Raw genomic sequence first — 24,422 nt, forward strand, 5'->3', positions numbered from 1 at the left:
TCCCTTCTGGAAACTCAATCTAAACTTTGTTTTGGTGCAAAGTCGCCACTGGAAAACGAGGCTCAAAAGACCCCTCTGATTGTGTGGTATGTGAACTATATCTCAATAGAACTGTCACAAGAAATAGATACCTTTGGACAGATGGGCTCCTGAATTGCCTCTCAACACACTTTCTCGGATGAAGGAGGGAAGAAAGGAATCTAATTCGAGTCCTAATGCTTTCAATGACAAAGTTCCCTTTGAGCAACTTGCTTATTCTCCCTGGGGCTCTATTTCACCATCTATAGTAATAGATTCATTAAATTAAAGGTCTTTCCACTGTAAGTTTCAATGATTCTGATGCCACAGACCTCAGGGTGATCTTGGACCAAGATCTCCAAAAGGAGCCTTCCCTGTCCCTGGATGCCTGTGGGATGGGAGAAAACAGAAATGCAGACCCCATGCCCTGAGGAGGAACCCCTGGGGCCTGGGACTGGCATGTCAGATGTAGAGAATCAGGCTTGTTCAATCAACCAATGGTCAAGTCCGTCTCCAGCGCCTGGCCCAGAGCCTGCACCCTGACCTACAGCCAAGGCGTTGCTAGGAAACAAGGCTCTGGCGCCAGCTGGCTGGCATCAGACTGGCTGGACTCATGCTGATCTATCTGCCTGTTCCTCACTCTTCCTGACCAAGTACTTCTAACCATTTCAGGGGAAAGAGAAATGCTGCTCAGAGAGAATTCCTTCTGGAGTGCCCACCAAGGTGACATGATAGCAAAATGCCGATGGCAAGAGGACCAGAGAAAGCCGGGATGGAAGAAAGAGAAGGCCAGGGAGAATATCTTTTGCCAGCTATGCCTTTGAATGATGTATCCTCCCCCACCCAGAGCCTCTGTTTCCCAGGCATGTTGTTACAGGGAGACAGTAGAGCATGAACTTCAGAGTCAGACAGTCCTGGAAAACTCCTGCCTTGGCCTGTGACCCTCTAGTGACCCTGCACAGGTGAGTTTCTCCTTTGGAAAATGGGAAGAATTCTCTCCACCTCAAGGGGTTACTAGGAAGACAGCTGGGGTCATGTGATTTACTGGAACTCAATACTAGTCAGTCCTTTTTGCCTGCACCTGTCACCCCTCCATCAACCACACACACTCACACACACCCCTACACATTCTTCTAGACCATGACAAGCTTAGTATTCATCTTGCTAACATGCCTCAGTTTCCCCACTCATGAAATGCAGATTGATGTGCCTTTCTACAGGCCTGTTACGAGGAAATTGGATGAAATAAAGTATGTGGAAGAGCTCCATGAGTGCACTGCGTGGAGTACATGAAAGGGTTATTATTTCTGGGACGTACCACTTGGAAAAAGACAAGGGTGTTCCGTTCCAGATGGGCTCGATCTAAACTGGAGAACAAATGCTTTTTTTTTGGTAATTTCATCTGGTAGAAACGGCAGTCTCATGGGCCTATTTGTGTTTAATGAACCACATCTTGTATCTTCCTTTTACATTGTTCCGAGGAGAAATAAGTTGGCTCCCTCCTCTGGCATTTGCTGGCTAGAGAATGTCCAGTCCTGTTTAACCTCTGCTCTCCCTGCCCTCTCCAAGGAAAACTGGGGGGAGCAGGGGAATAGCACTCAGCCTCTGCCCACCACCACACTGGGACCACAAACTCAGCCAGGCTGAGATCTCTGACGCATGTCATAGTTAAGGTGTGAGGCTCAGTGTGACTGAAAGGCAGACAGCATGGGGGCAGGTGGGGCTGGAGAGGTGGGCTGGGGACACATCCCATTGGGGAGGGCCATGGGGAGGAGTTTGGGGATCAGCCTCAGGGCAATGACAAGGTACTTAGGAGTCTTCATCCCAGGAGTGTCGTGATGAAACATGTCATCATGTTTTAGAAACATCCGGTGATGGTTACGTGTATATGTGAACTTGATTGGACCACTGATGTCAGATATGGGTCAAGCATTAGGCTGGATCTATCTGTGAAGGTATTAGATAATCAGGAGGCTGAATAAAGGAGATTGCTCTCCCGAGTGTGGTTGGGCAGCATCCAATCAGTTGAAGGCCTACAATAGAACACAAAGGCTGACCTCCTGTGAAAAAGAAGGAACTCCTCTGCCTGACTGTTTGAGGCTGGGACATTGATCTTCTATTTCTTTTTGGACTTGAACTAAAACATGGGTTCTTGGGTCTCAAGCTGGCCAGCTATGGGACTAGCTCTCTTGGATTTCCAGTTTTGAGAGGATTTTGGCTTGGAACATCACGGCCTCCATAATCACATGAGCCAGTTCCTCATAATACATATCTATCTATATCTATATCTATATCTATATCTATATCTATATCTATGTATAGATATAGATATATATTTATATATACATATATATAATGAAATATACCTATCTTTCATACATAAATCACATATGATATATGAATATACCACATATATCCTGCATATTCATAGTATAGTAATAAAGGTATAATAATTTTTATCTATCTTTTCTATCTTTCTATCTATCTATCTGCCTGCCTACTTTTAGTTCTATCTCGCTGGAGAATCCTGGCTGATCCATGTCCTCAGGGTTCGTGTGTGTTGGGTTGATGGTAGACAAGAGTGGATGTAGGGAGACCATAGGAGGCCAACACTGGAGTCCAGGCAAGACATAAAATCAGCTGAGGACAGGGTGGTTCTTCTCTAGGTGGAAAGAAGTAGGCGAATTCCAGGGCTATTTGGGAATTAAACTGGGAAAGATGGGATGGCTTGGAAATGGGAGGAATGAGGGAGAGGGAGAAGTTGGAAAAGACACCTAGCTTCCTAAGTGTCTGGTCTGGCTCTGAGCAGACAATGATGTCCTTCCCAGAAGAATAGGGAAGGAACAGCAGTGTGGGGCACAGCTGGGGCGGGAAGGAGGGCTAGTGTGATGGCAGATATCAGAGGTAAGCTTGGAGGTTGAGTGGGGTCATAAGAGTAGGGGTGGCAGCAGAAAGCATGGTTGAGATTCCCCAATGGAGAGAATGCAGTCCAGACCAGAAAGGGGGCACAAAAAGGGGCTGTGAAGCGCAGTGACTGGTTCGGCAGAGGATGAAGCTGCCCAGGAGACAGAAAAGGAGCAGGCAGGAGCAAGGTGGGCCCTCAGGAGGATCTGATGCCATGGAGCAAACTCATACAGCCTCTCAAGCTGGAAGCGGGCAACACCATCAAAGGTGAATGAAAGATCATGCAAATGGGATTTGCGAACTGCCCCTGGGTAATTTAGTCTCCAGGGTAACCAACCAGTACCCGTGCAGCTCTGAAACTAAGCCCTTCCATGCCACCTTTGAAGTGTATTCCCCTAGGAGAGTGGTCTGCAAACAGAGCCAAATATCAACAGTACAAAGATTGAAATTTCTTTTGAGAGTCAATTTTTTTAAACTTCAACTTCTTCTAACTCTGCTTCTTCAAAATAGACTCGCCCAGTCTGTGGTATTTTTGGAAGAGCCACACTCAAGGGACCAAAGAGCCACATGTGGCTCATGAGCCGCAGTTTGTAGACCACATGGCCCTAGGATACTGAATGCCGGGACAGCTCTCCAGCTCACATCAGCCCCTGGCCACACCTGTCCTCACAGAGGTGACATTTACTACATCTTTCCCTTCCTTCTCTGCTCCTGCCTTTCAGACAGCCAACCTTCCTTTAAATAGTAGTCAGACAAGTTCCGGCTGACTTTCAAAAGGGCATTGTAATTCAAATGGAAAGGCAGAAACTCATTCCCTGGACAGCCCCGGGAAATTACAACAGATACAACATCTTTTAAAGGTGGCAACTGGCATGCATCTGAGGCGGCAACTGTACTATAGACTCTCCCAATCCCGATTCAAGGGCAATGCGACCTTCACACCGAAAATGCCCTTTCACCGGGTCACCGAGGCTCCAAACTTGAAAAGGACACCTTAATTGCATATCTTTTCTCTTCTGCACATTCTTTGTATCTCCATTTCTCTTTGTGGATTTCTCTGCATTTACCTCTGTTTTTCTGTCTTTCCTATCTTCCTTAGTCAATCTCTCTCTTTCTCCTCCCTCACCCTCCCCTCCTCTCCTCCCCACACACACACACACCTGACACGCAGTTACCTGAGTGGATGTGGAACCTTTAGGTAAAACAAATGGGTTGAATCCAGGCAATAATTAGGTGCCATGCTCAGTGCCAGGCGAGTCCATCACTGATCTGTCTATTCGCTCATTGGATCCTGTATTTTGGAAATGGGAACCTGATCTTAGTGAAGATCACTTGGTTACTAAAAGATTGAGCTGGGATTTCAACCAAAATCTGACTGACGGCAAACCTGGGCTTTCTCTCCAAATGAGGAAGTCTATCCAATTTAGCCAGAGGAAGGCTACCTTCAAACCGAGTCTTCATCGTGATCTAGAACTAATGTACCAAGATCACAGATAGGGAGAGCAGATGACTGTCAGGCCAAAGAGGAAATGAAGGCCTGAGTGGGAGAAAGGTAACTGGAGGAAAAGCAGAGCACAGAGGCACACAGCAGAAGTACTGAGCTAGGACAATAAACTCTGCACTTGGCACGGAGCTGGGGGCAACAGGGCGGAGAGGACCCTAATGGTGAGCAGCTCCCATGCTTGTCCAGTTGCCTGCAGGGTCCACCTAACTGACCTGCCCGGTGCTCCCGGCCCCTCCAGCCCACCAGGATGCCCAGGGTACTGGGTGGTGGCAGAAAGCTCCACCCCCGCCTGGATCTTTCTAGTCCTCTGCATGCCCAGAGTCCCTCTGGAATCAGTGTCAGACACTGAGCCTATTGTTCTAGCTTTCCTTTTGCCCTGTTACAGGGAAAACAATACACTGGGAACAGACCACCATTCCTGTTTTCTGAACCTAGAGCAGACATTGCTAACTAATCACAGCTTTCTCCTTGAACTATTAGCTCTGTACAGTGGTATAGGCCAGTAATCGGCAAACTCATTAGTCAACAGAGCCAAATATCAACAGTACAACAATGGAAATTCCTTTTGAGAGCCGAAAACCAACTTCTGTGCATGGGCCATGAAATTTCAATCCCACTATACATGCGTGCCCACACATGGTATTTTGTGGAAGAGCCACACTCGAGGAGCCAAAGAGCCACAGGTGGCTCATGAGCCACAGTTTGCCAACCACTGGTCTAGGCAAACCACCCCACCCAATTAGAAATGGCTCACGAACTGAAAGCTAGGAGCCACCAGGTGATAGTGGCTGGATTCCCCCCCACATGCCAGCCCCTCCCCTCCTAGCTGCTCATCAGTGGATTAGAGAGTCCAGGACAAAAATGAGGAGGTGCTGGGAGGCTAAGACGGGCCCGTAATGAACAGCAGGGACAGCGCTCACGTCTTGTCCATTACGGAGCCCTAGCGCGTGGCACAAGGTCTGCAGAGGGAAAGCAGGTAGGACATAGCAGTGAAGTAGAGGACAAGTGATGGTAAACTGTCAAGTCCTGCACCATTCCTGCCCTGCTTGGTCCCTTCTCCCCACCTCCTCTTCCACCTTTGGCTTCCTGTCAGAGAGCATCCTGGAAGCCTGCCCTCTCTGATTGAAGGGACATTTGTGGAGTGTCTTTCACGTGATGTAGAAGCTGCACAGGGAGGAGTGAGAGGTGTGGCCAGGACCAGAATCCTCAGCTGATGCCCACACGTTTTGTTTTAAGCCACTGTAGTTCATGTGCCCACCATGCCAGGCCTCAAACCTACATTACCTCATTCCATTCTCCCCAAAGCCATGCAAGGGAATCACTATCCCTTCTTGAACACAGGAGGAAATGGGCCCTGGGAAGCTATTTCCACTTCGGACAGCTGGCAGGATTTGCAGAAGAGCCATCGGGATGGGAAATCCTGCCTGTCCCATGTCAGCCCTGCTCTTCCGCCTGGCCTCTTCTCACAAGCTCCGCCCCTAAAAGGAGTGATGAGCTTCCACACCCAGCTCCTTCCCAGCTGGCTTCTAGGGCCCTGGCTCAGCATGTGTCCGTGACACATACTTGGGGGCTGGGGAGGGACGAATCACCAACTACCTCTGAGTCCAGAGGTTTCTCAATTCTTCAGGGGAAAACTTCTCACTCACTGCTCATCCTCCTACTCCCCAGCACCACTCCCAAATTAAAAATAAAATAAACGGTAGTGTTTAGATTAAACTCAAAGCATAGTGTCCAATGTGCAGTCTAAGTGGCCACAGGAGCTGGGGACAGAGAAAGGAGGAAACACCCACAGCGGTTCCGCTGGCCTCAGTGCAGCCCCTGCTCTTCCTGGGAGGGACATGGGTGATGGAGAGAGAAGCCCCACCCACATTCACACGGCAAACTCTTGGGAAACGTGAAAGGGGCGAGCTTCTCCATGGCATTCTCTCTGCTGCCTCCCCATCTTGCAACAGATACACGCATCTTCCATGCAAAGAAGCGCGATTTCTCTGGAGTGAACGAGACTGCGGCCATGAGTGGAGATGGGGTGGGAGTTAGCATGAGCGTGGTGCCCTGGGCCCCAAATGCAGGACGAGGCAAATGAGTCCAGTGGCCACACTGAGCGAAGGTTTTTATAAACACAACCTAATTGTATTACCTCAAACTCTGGAAGCTTATTGCCCTGCTTAATGATGTGTCACATTATTTATGGGGTGGCCCTGACGAGACTTCAATTGATTTAATGCACTTCCTTAAAGACCGTCATTGTCACAGCCATAAAACAGCCATTCCCAGACAACTCAATTATGTCCCCTGCGCCTATAAACCAACCCGCGCCCCACGGAGCTGCGCACAGGAGATGGGGTGGTGGTGAGACCACGCAGCAGGTGGGGTGCAAACCCTCCAGGACAGAGGGAAGGGTCTGGGGATGTCCAATGCAGGCGGACCAGGCTTCATCTAGTTGGGGAAGAGGGCAGCATAGGAGGTGGACAGAAAGCGTGCACCCAGCTCTGTCTCGGCTGGGCCGGGTGGGGTGGAGCCCTGATATTCTGAGCAAGCTTCCTCCTCCCTCTGGGCCTTAGATTTCCCAGCTAGGACACTGAGGGGACACTCCGAGAGACCTGCAAGATCTCCTCTGGCTCCGCATTCTGTGGTTTTGAGTTCTGGTTGAGCCACATGAAGAAGGTGCAAGCACATCTTTTACATCAGTCCCCATCTTTCGATCCTCCCAGAGCTTTTCTTTTTACAATAATTCAATGATAATAACAGTAACAAAGATAACAGGAAACAATCCTCACCCTGTTCCTCATCAGCTGTTTGTCTATGGGCACTTGATTAGGTACAACTGTGACTCCTTTTCTCATCTGAGAAACGAGAGTATGAATACATGGACCTAAGAAAGTAAGTAATGCATGCCCGAAATATTTCTATCTTTCTCAAAATGCTATCACATACACCACTTTCCCTTAATGCGGGAGGTACACAAAAATAGCTGCCTATGTACCCATCTCACAGGAAGGGAAAACTGAGGTGGGAAGGGAGTGCCTTTTGCAAGGTGAGTGGTGGAGATGGGTCTCCATCTGGTGTGGGAAATTCCAATGGTGGTAATAGCTGGAAGTCCAAGGGGAAAAGGATCTGGTGATGTCCCTGCGGATAAAAGCCCCTAGGTGGGAAGGATTTGAAACTGCTCCTCAGCCATGCAACCATCCCTCCCAGAGGATCTGGGGCTCTTCTGGGTTCTTCCAAACAGCCTGGAGAGAAGATGTCCCCTCCCCTTAGCCCTCCCCAGACAGTTGTTTCAAGGAGAGAGTGGGAAACAGAGGCATGCCTAGATCAGGATTCTGGAGTCCAGAACACCTCCTTCGGGCTCAGAAAATGCTGACTGGAAGCATCTGTGAAATCATCACAGGGCCCCTCATTCTGTCCAGGGTGAAACTGAAGCCCAGAGAGGGACAGGGGCTTGCCTGAGGCCACACAGCTTATATGCAGAAGAGCTAGGATTTTGTGTTCAGGGAGCTCAGGTATCTCCCGAGCTGGCCGCCGCCACCACCAATCCCTCCAAGCTTACCTTTCTGGTACTGGAGCCACAGCTGCTGCTGGACCTTCTTGCTGGGGAAGTGGATGATGCAGGTGAGCTCGGAGCCGTAGAGGGCCTCCGCCAGGTAATGGGAGCCGTAGTGCTGGATGAAGGTCAGCAGTTCCTCCCGGCTGCTCTCCTTGCTCAGGATCTTGAGCACGTTGGTGAAGCCTGGACCGAGGAGGAGCATGGGAAGGGGGTCAGAGTCTGGAGGCTGGTGGCTGGCAAGTTCTAAGAGGCAGCAGGCTCTTTCCAGCCACACCAATGCCATCACTATAAGAACCGCCAACTCCAGGCCGCATCAAGTAAAAACAAGCTCTTTTTTCAACATTAAAAACGAGCCCCAATTTGCCAAACATTTGATTTACAAAGGGGTTCTCTGGAGCATCGTTAGTGATTAATTAATGCCGATCCACCTTTGTAGTTCCAACAAGAACGTCTCGGTCTTACTCAAAAGTGCCACGTGAGGGTGCGGGTGGTGGGGAAACAGAACCGGGCTCCAGGAACGGGTGCCTGATTAGAACAGCCTCTCTCCATCAGCCCGTTAACTCATGCGGCCGGGGAATTAATACACTGTGTTAATGATGAGATGGTGCCTGTAGGTAATAAATAACACCATGGCGATGCCCTGCAGCTCTTTACCCGGCAGACACAATTACAGTAGGTTCCCTGATCTGCTCCTGTGCTGCCACGCATGAGCTGTGTGATCCTGGGAAAATCGCCTAACCCCTCTGACCCTCAGTTTCTTTCTCTGAAAAACAATGGAATAAAAAATGCCTTCCTTGCAAGACACTGAAAGATAGAAAATTTTATCAAGTCTGGCTGATGTCAGAAATAATTACGATTGGTGCTCCTCAGAAGGTGAAGTCCTCTGATTCTCAGGCTAAAGGAGTGATGTTACTGGAAAGGGGCGCTGAAAAAGGCAAGCTGAGAATTGAGCTGGTGAATAATTAGCCAATGCTGGGAAGGACAGTCACCCAGTGGCAGTGTGAGGAAGGGCCAGGGTACAAAACCTGAGCTCAGGTCCATAGTTCCAAACCCCTTCTCCCATTCCATGCTCTTCAGTTTTCTTTTATATTTTTTTATTCCCCCATCAAACATGAGCACCGGCCATGTGCTGATTCTCTGTTAACAGAGAATACACAAACTTTGGACCCCAGCCCTAGCCCTGTCTCAGATTTGTGGGTGTGACAGGAATCAAGCACTTGATATAGGTAGCTGCCCACAGGGAATTTCTCCAGTTATTCGGAGCAGAATGGGGAATGTGGGAGGTGTCGCTGAGCACTGCAGGATTCCCCAAGAGGGAGATCCAGACAGAGGGAACAGCATGTGCAAAGTCACAGAAGCATGACAGAACATGTCCCATTTGGGTTCATGTGGGCAATGTGTGTGTGTGTGTGTGTGTGTGTGTGTGTGTTGGGGAGTATGTGTTACTGTTGCATAGAAGATGAGCAGGGAAAGAAATCAGCCAGGAGGAGAGACCGGAGGAATCAGTGCCTGAGAACTTACACTTGAACCCTTTCAGGTTCATAAGTGGGACACAGGTTGTCCTTTAGCCTCTCCCTCCATTCATCCTTCCATATACTCCCAGCTGAGACACTCCTTCCTCCCGGCAGCCTCTCTGGTGGCTCCTTCTCCTGTGCCTCAGCTGTCCCGTTATTGGGCAGATGTCACAGTCTGTCTGCTTGCCCGTCTGCTCACCCTGTGAGCTCCCGGATGGCAGCTCCCTAGGGCCAGCACGGGGCCTGGCACACCTCGGTCCCCGGGAACGAGTGCTGAATGACTCCACGTCCCCTGGCGGGCGTGGTCCTCACCTGCCGAGAGGGTGATGGTGCTGAGCTTCACGCGGTACAGGTTGCTCCGGACCCTCCACTGCTGCACCATGGGGTAACCCATGGCCTCGTCGTACCTGATGTCTCCTGGGGAGGGAACAAGAGGGCCATGTGAGCCTAGCATTGAGAGGCCTCGCATCACACCCCGCCCGGCATCCCTGGCTCCAGGGCATAGCGCCTTTTCTAAACAGGCAGGCACTGGGCCTCGGGTGCGGGCTCTGGCTGGGGCTGACAACTTTATCTGGACCCAAATTCCAGATCTCATCCTGGCCTTTGACTTCAACTGCCTTTCAGCTCTGCCCAGCAGTGTGTGAGGCCCTTTTACCCAACAAACAAGTCTGGCTTTATGGGCTCATTGGGCCCTGTGGGCAACAGACATCCCAATGCCTCAGTTTCCCCATCTGACACTGCTGCTACCTATGCTGACCTAACTCCTCAGGCACAATGTGAGACTCAAGTGAGGGAACAAGAAATGCACATTATACGTAAGGACCAGCATCACTAAATTACAGCCCATTCACCACGCATCGCCAAGGGCTGCTTTCCCAGGAGGGCCCCAGAGGTGAGCAGCTGTGACGGAGACACATGATAAACCTCCCCCATGCCCTGTCCGACCCTCTGAGCCCATGAGGACCACTGCTTCCCACTGTGGATACATGAAAGGGTCCTGTGAAATGTGCATGTGACTAAAAGGTTCCCACTTCAAGACGGACTGAGAAACTCTTGGCTAAGCAGTCAAATGCTTTGTTTTAAAACACTGTGGTTTCTCAGAACTTGAACAGATTAATATGCATGTAAAAGCTCCCAGCAGGTAAGATATAACATTCTGCAAACCTCTTTAACTATGGAATCCCTTTTCTACGGAGAACCCCGCTGGAATTCATATTCCATGGAATACATTTTGGGGAGAGAAAAGTATAGACAAAAATAAACAGCAACAACAACAACAACAAAAAACACAACAAAATGTGAGCAAGCAGTTAACTTTGGTGGTGGGTGCCTAAAGATCCTTGCTCCCTCATTTATATTCGTCTCCATTTCCTAAATCTCCTCCTCTGAGGGTTTCAAACTCTCTTTTGTACGATCAGAGAAGAGACACATGAATAAGGCCGGTCACATAGGCGGTTATTATCGCTGTTGTTGTGTCTCCTCCGCAAACGGCAGGCGCATCTGCCATCCTTTCCCTCTGCCCCCTGGTGCGGAGGCGCTTAAAGAGATATTTGATGCTGAGATTAGAATGCGAATCTCATTGGAACCAGTCATTTCTTTCTGGACATTACAGCGGTATTAAAGTTGTCCATTATTGTCAGCTTCCTGTTTTCCTCCACAGCCTTTTCAAAAGTAATGCACTTTTTTTTTTTTTTAAGAGGCTTTCATTTTAAAGTGAAATATTCATGGTCCCCAAAGATCTGTCCATGGGGGCAAGGCTGTTTTCTTACAAATAGGCCCTCTCTGTCCTCTCCTTCCTCTGCAGGGCCGGGGAGAGGAGGGCAGTGGGTAGAGAAGTCTGGGGCTGTGTTTGGAGTCAGGGCAGAGGCTACCGTCTGCCCAGGAAAACCAGACACCACTGCAAAGCAGTCTCTACCCATCTAGTCATGCCCATCCTAGTTCAGACCAAGCATGGAGGATGTATTGGCGACTGGGACCCATCCCGAGGAGAGAGGCCAGACTTGTGAATGCAGGCTGCTGACACAGCTCGTCCACTGGGTGGCGTGCTGTCCAAAAGAAGAAAAAAATAACTGCTGTTTCTGGTTATCGCCTTTCAGCCCATTGCTGGGCCTCCCCCATAGGAGGTCATCATGCCACCCCTCACCTCCCCCCACCTCCGGGCTTTTCTGGATTCCAACATGGAATAAAGGTCCTCCGTGGGAGCTCAGCAACTGGAGGTTGACCCATGGCCTGCATTTCTCATTTCTGCAGAGCCTAGAACAGCGCCTGATGCACAGCAGGCTCTCAGTAAATAAGGATGTCCTGGCTCATTCACATTCACAAACCCATCCCTGTTCTGCCTCCACTCCCGAGTCCATCTCACTCGACAATCCCCTGGTTCCCCACCCAGGGATTAGAGGTAGAAGGGATGCGGGAAGGTATTTTTTCCTAGTAATGAAAACAAAAACAAAACAAAACAAAACAAAACAAAACAAAACAAAAAACTCTTGAAATGTAACAGTTCCTTGAAATGTAACACTTCCAAAGACCCTCGGATCAAAACAAAAAATCCTACAAATTCATACCACTCATGTGCCAAGCATTTTAGTCTAGATTTCTCCTCTATTAAAATGGGGGAAATCATACCCACCCTACAGACGGCTCAGCACCGATGGTCAATGGGTAACTGAAGTGCTTTCAAGTGAGAGAGGCTTGGGGCGGGAGGTGGGGGTGGGGTCCCCCATTGATTTTACTTTAGAATGATTTAAAAATGAACCTCATGAAATAAGCCAGACAGACAACTACTACTTGATCTCACTTATATACAGAATCTAAAAAAGCTGAACTTGTAAAAGCAGGGAGCAAAAATGGTTTGGGGGTGGGGTGGAAAAAACGGGGAGACGTTAGTCCCAGGGTAGAAGGCCTGGTTATGCAGGATGAGTTAAGTAGTCCCGGAGAGCTAACACACAGGACAGTGACCAGTTAAAGATATTCTAGCATTTGCTTGAAATTTGCTAAGAGAGTGGACCTGGCCTGGGCTCAGAGTCCAGAGTCTCAGGCAAGCCCCCAGCTCTGCACATGGTAGGAGCCCCCCGAAGGGCAGGTCCCATTCACATCCTGTCCCTCACGAAGGCGGAGGCCCGGGTGGAGGCGCTGAGGACCCACGGCACCTGAGAGCAGGTGTGCAGGCAGGGAGGCTGGGGACGGGTCCACATGTGTCTTACCAGTGAGCAGCTGAAGGTCCGGGAGGGGCTCGGAGAGGACCCCCCGGCACTGCTCCTCCACCGGCAGCGGGATCACCAGCAGCCCGTCGGCCAGCTGCGGGAAGTCCTTGATGAAGTTGTTCTCCCTGTGGAGAGAAGCAGAGAGACTGCCAATGGTGGGCGGGGAGGCCGCGGGCTGCAGGGTGGGGAGGCAGGGAGCCATGGTCCGAACAGAGGAGGCCCACGGGCGGGCAGACGGGAGCCTTTGCGGCGCTACCACGGCTCGCCTGAAAACAGGCTGCGATGACAGGCTCTGGCATCTAGCAGGCAGGGCTCAAACTCTGCCACCACTTACCAGCTGTGCCATCTTGAGCAAGCTAGGGGGTCCTCTTAGAACCTCAGTTTGCTTGTCTATGGAGGGAGACCTCAGAGCAGTTATAAATACTTCATGGGCTAACACTGTCAACTGCTGAGGACACAGTCTGATGCTCTAGAAACTGTGAATTTGGCTGCTAAATGTCCATTGCGTAAGCCATGCTGATGGTGAAGGAGGCTGGGAGGGAACGGAGGACAGCGTACTGTGCTTGAAGAAGGTGGGGTGAGGGCAAGATGGAGAAAGAGCGGCTTGACCGACTGGGTGTTTGCTTGTTAAAGTAGAAGGACCCCACGAGACCTTTGGGATCAATCTACTCCTTTTAGAGATGAGGAGGGCAACCAAGGTCTGGAGAAGGGCAATGAGTTGCTCAACAGCAACCAATGGGCTAGCCTCAAGCCCAGTCTTCCGATGCCCCGATTAGTAGCCTCCTGCCTTCACTTCTCCAGGTGCCTCTGCCGCTTACCTCCAGAAGAGATACAGGAGGCAGACCTCTGGGTGACCTCAGGTTACTGAGCCCTAAACAATGGTGATCTTGTGAGGGGGGGGGGGGGGTAGAGGGGGCACGGGCAGTAACAGTGCACCACAGGGAGGCAGACTTCAATCTTCTAGACAACAGGCCTGCCAAAAACCAGAGCCGCCTGATTTAAAACAAGAGAGGGGGTGAGCTTCCTGCCTCTGGGAGTATGCAAGCTGAAACCTGAGAGCCACTTGGCATGGACAGCATCGAGGGCATTTCTATATTGAAATTAGACTTTTGAGCCCTAGCCTGTTTGACTCAGTGTCATTGATTAGAACGTTGGCCTGCAGGCTGAAGCGTCTCAGGCTCAATTCCAGTCAAGGGCATGCACCTCGGTTGTAGGCTCAATCCCCGGCTCTGGTCACTTGTGGGAGGCAACCAAATCGATGTGTCTCTCTCACACGGATATTTCTCTGTCTCCCCTCCCTTTCACTCTCTCTAAAAATCAATGGGGGGAAGGGAGAAATATATGCTCAGGTTAGGATTAACAACAAACAAAAATCTGACTTTTGAGATCCTCATAATTAGAAACACTGATAATAATCTGGAGGAGGAAGAGAAGAAAGAAGAGGAGGGGAGGAGAAAAATAAAAACAAGGGGATGCTTAGCACATCATTTGCAGCCTTGAAATGAGGTTCAGAAAGAGGAAAACAGAAATCTGGGAGGCAGCCTGTGGACACCCTCAGGATGGCTGGGGGCCTGCTCAGGATGGCCCTTCTTGGAGGAAGGTGTTGCCCCCTGAGCTTCCAGGAATCAGGGGTGGCGGGGGGGGGGGGGGGGTGTCTTGAGGAAGCACCTGAGAAAGATGGAGAAGATGGAAGGGTGGGAGTTCACAGGCCAGGCTGGGAGGGAGGCAAGGACAATGCAGAAGTGACAAGACAGCAGCAGCAAAGACCAAGAAGGGTCCCTCAGGACTGGGCCCCTCCGTGCCACCTGGGCGACAGCGGTCTTGTGAGGCCTCTGCCAGCAGAGGGCGCGCTGGGCCTTTGCATCAATCAGCTCTCTGGAGGCAAAGCAGGGATAGGAGCCTCAGCCAAGTGTATTCCTCTACACTGGAAGCCACAGTGGGAACCCCGGCAGGACGGAGCTTTAGAATCCATACACCTGGGACGGGTGTCAGAGTCTGGCAGGGTGGGGGCTGACCCTCAGGCTAGGCAGAAACCAAACTCAGGTTCTCAGCTGGTGAGTGAGTGTGTGTGTGTGTGTATATTTGGGGGGAGAGAGAGGGGGGTTATGGTTGGGGGTAGAGATGAGAGTGTGTGTGAATGAGCATGTGTGTGTGTGTGTAAATGAGACTGTGTGTGGTAAAAACTACCAGGCAACTAACTAATCCTAATACTGGGAAAAGAGGAAGGAGAATGAGTAATACTGATTGATCCAACAAATTTGTTAATCATCAGCTCTGTTTAGGTAGTGTGCCAAGATATCTATGTCTATGAGACAAGTATTTTATTCCCGTGCTGTGGATGAAGAAATGGATGTTCATGGAGGTTAAGGGACTTGTCCAGCTGAGGTCCACACTATAGCGAACGGGCTGCTAGCTCAATGCCTGGCACTCGGGAGACAGTGAATGGATCGGAGCCTGGGCTCTGGGTTACTGGGTTAACCAGAGACCAAGCTATTCTCGTTTACAGTTAGAGTGGACTGTGCTTTTGTGCCCATGACTGTGTGTGTGTGTGCATAAGTGGACAATGTGCATAAGTGGACAATGTGCATAAGTGGACAATGTGTTTCAAACAGCAATGGGGCCACTGTTCCTTTGATAAATACGCCCCCCCCCCAACATCTATAAAACAGTTCCTTCTTGATTTACATTATATGGAAACAATAGATCAAATTTTAAAAATAGACCCTCGGCCCCGTGGACTAGACAACTCTGGGAGTGACAGGCCTCACTCATCCCACATGTCTTGGGCAGTCCGGGGAGGTGCCTCCACCAGAGAGGACCAGTGAGAACGCAAGCACTGCAGGAGGTCTGCAAGGCCTCCCACCAGCCCTGGGTCCCCTCCTGCCTCCTGCCCTGAGCACTGCCCGGCCCACCCTCTTCAGCCGCACCCACTGCCCCTGCATTCCTCTCACCGGGCCATGCTAGCTGCCTACAAAAAGAGCCTCCTCAGGTCTTGCCCTCTATCTGGAGAGATCCTGCCCCCGCCCCCCTGCACCTGGCCAACTCCTCCTGATCCTTCCGCTCCTCCTGATCCTTCATCCCACACACTATGTCTCTGCCTTTGAGGAACCTTCGGGTACCAGTTCTCCCATCTCATTCTCTCAGAGCACCCTATTGCCTTCTTCTGCAAAGAGCACCAGGGTTCCTCAGCAGAGGGGGCTCAAGAGGAACTTATTTGATACTTAGCACTCCCACTGGAATCTGACTCCAGGGGAGCAAGGCTCCACCTGTCCCACATCCAGCCACCTCGTCCCCTTCGCCCCTATCCCTCAGGCCTAGCACTGTGCGAATTGCATACAGAATGGATGCTCAAGGAAGACAAAGAAAGGAACCCTGAGACTCAAGTGCTAACGTGTATGACCTACGTCTTGATAGTCCGTTCTAATGTTTTATCACAGGGTTGCAGCGTGCTTCAGGATCAAAGGCTCATCGGGGACTGGTGCCTATATTTCTAGCTCTTCCACAGAAGCTAAAAAACCTGCTTTCTTCCTCTAACTTCTTATGTGCATAGGCTCCTGTGGGGCTCAGCTAGGGTCCAGGAACCCCCCTGAGCTAGAAGGACCAGGGAGGAAAGGTGCTCTCTCCAAGCTGGGGCCGGTCAGACCTCCTGCTATTGGAGTGCACATATGTGTGGGTTTGCATCACATCGGGGTGGAGGTACAGAGCTTGGGTGGGGTGAGCAGTGCTAGCAGGAAGAGCTCGTTCAAAAACCACCTCTGCCATGAAACCAGGCCCCTTTACCAGCTGGAGTCAACTTTCCCTGTTACTTCTCTTGCATGCATCTTGCTTGTGAATGAATTCCAGGAGTGGCCTTGGGATCTGGTAGTGGAAAGGTCATGGGCTCACAAGTCTTACAGACATGAATCCAAATTCTGGCTGAGCTGGGAAGTCTTAGTGACTTTTATGAGCCTTTGTGCTTTCATCTGTAAAATGGGCATAGTGAGGCTAACTTCAAGGGGTTGGGAGGAGGATTCATGCAGTTATCTTTAATGCTCATTCCTTTTCCTGCATCCCACAGGAGATTCTGAATCTCCTGAGAACCTGGGAGTGCCCACCACAGTGCCTGCTCAGGACAGAAGGCCCCTGAGCACCTCTGTTGGATAGCCAGGCCTCTCCACTCTCCCGCCACCTGCTGTGTGTGATCTCTAAGTGCCACAAACCTGCAGAGCAAGGGGCACAACAGGCAGATGCACCTTGCCCTCTTCCCTCAGATCAGCCCTGGAAACAGCAATAACAAACCAGGGAAGCCAGGCTCATATGCCACCCTTCCCCAGGTCTTCCCTGGCCCCCTTTTAAGAATATGTGTGAGTGTTTTGGATACATTAATGCACAGCGACCAGCTTGCAGGAGCCCATCACCCCTCAGTTCTGGAGAAATTAGCATTTAAATTGAGGTATTTTAGGGAAGTAAATCATCCTGGAGAAGCCAGCGCTGTCTGCAGCCTTTCCCTGTGGAAGCGAGCTTGGAGCTTTGGCCTGGAGCTGCTGAGCTTGCAGGGAGGGGCCAGCTCCCCCTGGGCTGCCCAAAGCCACCTGAAAGGGTGGCACCAAACTCTCAAATGCCAATGCTGACACCTCCCTTGGTTTAAACTGTGTCCCATCTCTCGCCCCCAACTAAACATGAGCCTTTCTGCCACATGAGGGAGGAAGGAGACTGACTGGCTGAGGTGCCATTTCCTCTGTGACCCAGCAGTTGGGAGGCTCTGAATCTGCCTGGCCTGGTGCTCTGGGGAAGCTACTCCCTGGAACTGGGAGAGGGAAGGCGGGAATACAATACGGATCTCTCTGAAGCCCAGATTTTATCCATTCTGTAGGCGCATGCGTCTCTAGGGTCTGGTAATATTTAAACCAAGCCCACCCTCCAGCTCCGCCCTCCTTGGGGGTCAGGGAGAAAGTCCTTTCTCAGGTGACCTGCTTCTTCATTATGAGGCTTCCTTCAGGTTCTTGGTCAAGCACTCCAGACCTGGTCCTTCTTTCATCAGCCTTTCCCCAACTCAGTCATTCCACAGACACAGTTACTATTATGTGACAGGCACTGCGGATGTAATGCTAAAGCAAGCATTCCCTGTCCTCAAGATGCCCGTAGCCTGGAAGTAGGCAAGTATACAAATGCCTCCTATGTAGGCGTGCACATGTGTGTAAGGTGAATATGGTTTTGAAAATACTACAATGCAGCCACACACTCAACAAGAAATCACATAGTGACTGCTAGCAAGGGTCTGGTAGACCATTCTCCCATCAGCATCCATCCTGAGGACAAGTTGAAATACTTTATTTTGCTATCAATGGGATGGATGGAGGGAAAGATCTTGTCAGCTATAGAAAACTGACATTGTTTTGCCTGAGTTAGAGCAGGAAAGTGTTTGAGCTTCTTACTTACTAAACAGATGATCATAGGTCAGAGTGACAAATTGGAAGATTCTTAGGGAGATTAAAAAATCAAGGGAGTGTGGGAGAGGGGCATTAAACATAGACTGGGGAGATCCAGAAGGCTCCCTGGAAGAGATGATTCTTGGCAGATTGGAAGGGTCTATCAAGGGAAAGACCAAAGAAGGGAGGCGTCTTTGAGTTACGCATGAGTAAGAGAGAAGGGAAAGGAAGTGAAGGGAGGGCAAAGGAGAGGAGGGAAGGGAAAGGTAAAGGAAGGGAGGGGAGGGGAGGGAAGAGAAGGGAAGGGAAGAGAGTACACTCACAGAGCACATTTTAGAAGCCGAAAGCAGCTAAGATTTAGGATGGACAAGCTTTGATTAAAAAGTGAAAGTGAGCTAGGGAGGAGCAGGCAGAGATCAGATCTCATGGCGTTCTGAGTGATGCAGAGGACTGTGGGTTTTATCGGAGGGCAAGGTGACCTGTTGTATGGCTCTAAGCAGGAGTGCGATACAGCCTGACTGGAGTGTTAGAAAGCTGCCTGGATACAGGGCGGAGGCTGGGCTGGAAAAGGAGCAAGTCTGGAGGAAGGGGGGCTAGTTCTGAGGCTTTGAGTAGCCCGGAGAAGACAGGAGGGGGCAGCTGTGTGACAGAACACTGAGGAGAGGCACGGATTGGAGAGACAGGAAGTAGAACCTGTAGGGCAATATCATCAACTGCACGTGGTGAGGGATAGGACAAGGAGTTGTGGGATACATTGGGCAATGGTGACTCCAGGAGCCCATCTCCCTCAGATTCCCTTTCATTGAGCGCTAGAGCCCTCTGGGCACCTGTTCTCACTGACCATGACCTGAGAGCAGACCAGTGTGTCTTGGTCCATCATGGAAATCCTTGCCTCCTTTCTGCTTCCACCTACCCCAGTCCCGCTGCTCTGTGTGAGAGCTGCAGAAAGACAGCCAGATACTGAATAAAGCCCCCAGCATTGCATGGACGCTCGGCCACCTCCAGAGGCTTTCCGGGTGCAGAGGGCAGCTCACGATTCCTATCCTCGTGACTATTTCAAAGTTCAGGGTACAAGCTTGCTTCACCGGCTAAACAGTGGCCCACATGCATGGGGCTGTTCTCATCTCAGCCAATGCTCACGTAAACGATGGGAGAGAGGCAGAGGCAAGGCAGAGAAAGGACTTACTCAAAGGCTCCTGGGTTTGCAGGATCAGGATTGGCTGCCCATCCACATTCTCAAGTCCCAACCCAGAGCTGTCCCCACTGCATGCTCTCTAAGGCTATCAAGAATGACCCATCTGAATTGGCGACTCCTTCAAATGAGGGGCTGTGTTGGACTCTCCTTGGCAACTTCCTCTGAGCCCTCTGGGGGCCTTGCAGAAGGACCTCATGGTGTCATCTTCTCCAGAAGCTGTCCTTGAGGCTTGGCTTTGGGAGAAATGGCACTTTGCTTCCATAGCACTTGATTTTGGCTCTGATCTCAAGATGACCAGAGTCTGTCAGGTATGGTTGCTCTTTGCAGGTGTCTCCTGGCCCGATTCTAGAGCTCTCAGATGCAGGGACCTGTCTGTCTGATTCCTCTCTGCACATCCCCCCATCTCCCCAATCTACAGATCCCGACTCCGGGGTCTGGGATAGACACAGCATGTGAACAGACATTCCCTGTTCTGATTTAGACCACACCCCCTCTCCCAGGGACCACCACAGCAGCCTGGTAGGGACTCCCTGCATTCAGTCTTGCCCTTCCAATTCATTTACCAAGCCACCGCCACAATGGTTTTCTAAAATGAGGATGCTTACTCACACATGGCATTGGCTGCTTGCGTTAGTGTCCTGTGGCTGCCGTAACAAATCACTTAAACCGCAGTGGCTCACAGCAGCGTAACCTGGTTACCTCATCGTTCTGGAGGTCAGGCATCTGCCTTGGGTTCCTGGGCTAAAATCAACATGTCAGTGGGGCTGCATGCTTGCTGCAGGCGATAGGGACATTTCAGGAGCTGTTGTTTTGCTTGCAATGCTCCAATTTTTGTTGTTTTGTTTTGTCTTCCAGGAGGGTTTTGTCAATGCCTCTCCCTCCACATGAGTGTTTAATGTCCCTTCGCTGGTTCCTGCAGCACCCATCCTCCCCTGCCCCAGCGTTTTCACACTGGGCTTGCTCTTGCTCACTGTCTCCCTCACTGGGTCAAAGGCACAGAGAGCAATGACCATGTATGTTTTACTCAACAACGTGCATCCAGTCCTGAGGCACGCCTGAGGGCCTCAGTGAATGCTTGGTCCGTGAATGCATGCATGCATACCTCTTTGCCACATGGAGTGTAGGGGAGACCATATGTTTGGCCGTGGTCCTGCTGGTTCCCTCCTGTGGATTCTGGGTTGTTGCCTTATACATGTTGGCCTCCTTTCCCAACCCTCCCTTTCTTCCCTAGACGTACAGCACACATTGAGTTGTTATCACAAGCATCATTTATAAAGCTAATGTCTATTGATTGTGGACAATAGGCTAGGCATGACTCTGAGGACTTCGCACATATCTGGTTTCACACTCACAATGACTCTTCGCAGTAAGTATTCTTATTCTAATTTTTTTTAAAGTGAGGGAACAGAAGTAAAAAGAGGTCAAGTGCACAGAACAAGCAAGCTGGACGCTGAAAAGTCTAACTCCATGTTCTTAAAAGCTATGCACAGATAGGCTGGTCATGTTTCATTTTGCCCCTTGAATGAAATGCTGAAAAGTAAAGGTTGACTTGTTGAACATGCCGGTGTTGGTTGAATGCTGCAGGTGGATGCCCTCACTCATGACAGTAATGGCTCTTTGCTAAACAAATGCCATTTTAGGTGGCACAGGCTTTCTCTTTCCAACCATCTTCCTATCTATAGACTAAATGTGTTCCCCCAGGACTTATATGTGAAAACCTAATCCTCAATGAGTTTTGTGGGGGTGGGGCCTTTGGGAGGTGCTCACAGAAGATTCCCATGAACTCCTTGCCCCTTCTGCCATGGAGGACACAGCAAGAAGATGCCATCCATGAACCAGGAAGCGCCTGTCACCAGACACTGAATCTGCTTGACCTTGACCTTGGACTTCCCAGCCTCCAGAACTGGGAGGAATAAATATTTGCGGTTTAAGCCTATGGTATTTGGCTACAGTAGCCCAAACAAACAAAGACATGCCTCAACAATCTTGCAAGTTAGGTATTATCTCCATGATGAAGGGGAGGAAATGGGCACAGAGAGACAAGATGACTTTCCTAGGGTCATGTTCAAGGAAATCAGGGCTGTCAGTCATGCGTCTGTCCGACCATGCCCACACCTGCCTCTCTCTCTCCTGCCCTCCTTTATTCACATGGTGCTATGAGCGCGCGTGCGTGCGTGCGCACACACACACACACACACACACACACACACACAATATGTGATGCCTAGCTTACCCATGGCACATGCTCTTTCTCTCTCAATGCAAAACAGCTTTCACCAGTGGCACCCAAACTCACTTAAGCATTCTAGGCATGGCCGTTACTAACTCTTGCCTGGGTAATTGCGATCCCTGAAATTGAAAGAAATTGCAGGCTAGAGAAACATTATCTTCTCATCAGCCCCCTCGCCCTCCAAACCCCTCGCATGAGTGTGTCAGCTCCAGGGTTCCTGTCCTGTCATAACATTGGAATGAACCGAGCTGCTGTCACTGAGCTCAGCAGCCGCTGGCTCAACTTTTCTTTTTTCTTTAATCCTCACCTGAGGATATATTTATTGATTTGAGAGAGAGAGATGAAGGGGGAAGGGAGGGAGGGAGAGGGAAGGGAAGATTGAAACATCTAGAAGATGCCTCCCGTACATGCTCTACTGGGGATCAAACCTGCAACCTTTTGGTGTATGGGACAATGCTCCAACCAACTGAGCCGCCCAGCCAGGGCACCCTCTCAACTTTTTCTGCCAATTCTAAGGGAAGGATTCAAAGGTCCCAACTGACACCTGGACATAACACTTTAGAGCTAGGGGGTGGGGAAAGTTCGACATCACTAGCTCCAACCTCTGCATTCTGTAAGAACTATCATTACCTCCTTTTCTCAGATGCTATCCATGAGATCTGAAGAGGAAAACTGGCCTTGCCCAGGGTCACACAGCCCAGACGCAGCTGGAAGCTTAAGCTTCATGCACAGGTCCGCAGGGTCTGAGTGAAGGCTTCCCTGGCCCCAGGTGCCCTGAGACTCTGGTGAAGGCCATTGTGCAGCCCAAAGCTTTCTTACCGGCTCAGCCCCCCGCTGCAGGCTCCACTCCACCTCCCCAGGCCCCGAGGGGTCTCGCTGCTTATTTCCTCACAGTCAAGAGCAGAAGCCAACATCCCAGGACCTTTCAAAATATCTCAGGCCCAATTAGGACCTTCATATTGTCATGCTCAGCACATCCTGCTCTCAGGCCCCTACATCTGGGTCCCGCATGCCAACAGACCCCCAGCAAGGACAGATGTTCTTGCCAGATGGGTACCAGGCCTGAGGCTACTGACTCCTTGAGTCCTAGATGTTCTCACCAGTCCCCTTGCACCCTCAGGCTGCCCTAGACGGGAGCCAGTTCTGTGAAGCTGTGCCACCAACCAGTCATATGGCCATGAGCAAGTCAGATCCCAGGTCTGGGGTCTTTTCTGTGCGGGGTCATTTCTTTGACACACCTAGGGGTTCCCAAATGTCTCCATCCCAAGGGGCTAAGAGAAAGCCCCTGAGATGAGACCCCGTTGCCGTGGGCACTTTGTGTCTGCTTTCTTACCTCTTTGGAAGCGGCCTTTGCAGCCAGAGAGACTGGCACTTGCACCCTGGTTCTATCTCCCATTCCCCAAGGGGCCCTGGTTGAACCTTTTCTGAGTCTCTGTTTGCTCACTTCAAAAATGGAAACGGGAACCCTCCTTGCCTCACATCCTGGCTATAAGGATGAAAAGAGTCCATAATGTGAGCTGCTTAATGGAGCACCGAGAACAGCAGATTCTCAATAAATGGCAGCTATTGCTGCGGGAGCAGGCACAGTACTAGCCGCTCTAGTTAACATTCTCAAACTGTCTGTCTTGATTAGCCAAACTTTTGAGCTGGAATGGACCTTGAATTGTTTTCTTTTTAAAAAACACTATTTATTTTTATTGATTTCAAAGACGAAGGAAAAGGGAGATAGACACACCAATGATGAGAGAGAATCATTGATCGGCTGCCTCCTGCATGCCCCCTATTGGGGATAGAGCCCACAACCAGGGCATGTGCCCTGATCTGGAATTGAATGGTGTCCTACTGGTTCCTAGGTTCATGCTCAACCACTGAGCCACACCAGCTAGGCTCAAATTATTTTCTTCTACTCCTTCCCAGAAATTATACACAGCTTGTCCGAGTCTCATGATAGAGCTATAGTAAAGACCCAGGACAGGTGGTTGCTAATGTGGAAGTCTCCTCTTTATAACATGGAACTCTTTTTTTTTTTTTTCCTTCTCTTACTGACTGATTTGATTCTTGCCTAACCTCATGCCCTACTCCTGGCTCTAGGAGAGTTATTACTGTCAGAGGCAAGGACAGCACGCCGGGGAGCACTCTTCCCACCAGAGCAAACGCTGAGAACCCGTGCTGCTGTGCCTGTCTCCTCCCTGTGCCTCTCCTCTCCCCCGCTGCCTTCTCTCTCCTCTCCAGTCCCAAGCACAGCATCAGGTACAGAGAAGATGCTCAACAGTGCTTGTGAGACTGAACCCGAAGTAGGTCAGACTCTCAATGAAAGGAAAACGATGTTTCAAAACTCCTAACTGAAAGCAACAGATAGGAAAAACCAAAGCCCCATTTTCACAGACCACATGGCATCTGTGCACTGATAATAACTTCATTCCTTGTAGTAGTTAGAGAGGAAGGACATTTTTTAAAAATGTTAACATTTAAATCTAAGCCATGAGGGGCGTTTTAGCATCAGAGCACGTGGCCCGGGGACAGCTGGCTCTGGGCTAGACGTGTGGCTGGGATCACATCGCTGAACGTTCCCGCTTGCCTTTCGTCTTTCCCATCCTCCCCAGGGCACCTTGGAAGTCTTTCCGTATAGCCTCCTCTAATGAGCTTTGCAAAATGAGAAACCTGCCGAAGTCAGAGAAATCTAATAGCAGCTGCTTTTTCTTGTTTGCTCTCTCTTCTCGCTCGCGCGCTCTCTCTCTCTTTCTCTCTACTACTCATTAGCAATGGAGAAAGAAAACCCCCAAAGGGAGAAGAAAGGCTACAATGTTTGCACCTGCCTTCTGCAACACCGTGCTAATGAGAAGACCTGACTACCTCTCATGTCCCTCCTTTTTTCAATTCCCACAGACCTGCCCTCTGTTGC

General features: G+C 50.4%; 1 protein-coding gene across 3 annotated transcripts in view; it reads right to left on the reverse strand.

The window, feature by feature from the left end:
* The window catches only part of ASTN2 (astrotactin 2), a 700,161-nt gene that overhangs the window by 197,210 nt on the left and 478,529 nt on the right, over positions 1 to 24,422 (reverse strand). For all 3 annotated transcript variants that reach the window (XM_045579858.1, XM_036432815.2, XM_036432814.2), the window contains 3 exons: positions 12,688 to 12,812; positions 9,797 to 9,901; positions 7,974 to 8,153 (listed from right to left, as the gene is read on the reverse strand). In XM_045579858.1, coding sequence (XP_045435814.1) covers positions 7,974 to 8,153; positions 9,797 to 9,901; positions 12,688 to 12,812 — 410 coding nt within the window. The remainder of the gene's footprint in view (positions 1 to 7,973; positions 8,154 to 9,796; positions 9,902 to 12,687; positions 12,813 to 24,422) is intronic.

Source organism: Pipistrellus kuhlii, unplaced genomic scaffold (assembly GCF_014108245.1).
Source record: "Pipistrellus kuhlii isolate mPipKuh1 unplaced genomic scaffold, mPipKuh1.p scaffold_m20_p_12, whole genome shotgun sequence".
Lineage (NCBI taxonomy): Eukaryota > Metazoa > Chordata > Mammalia > Chiroptera > Vespertilionidae > Pipistrellus > Pipistrellus kuhlii.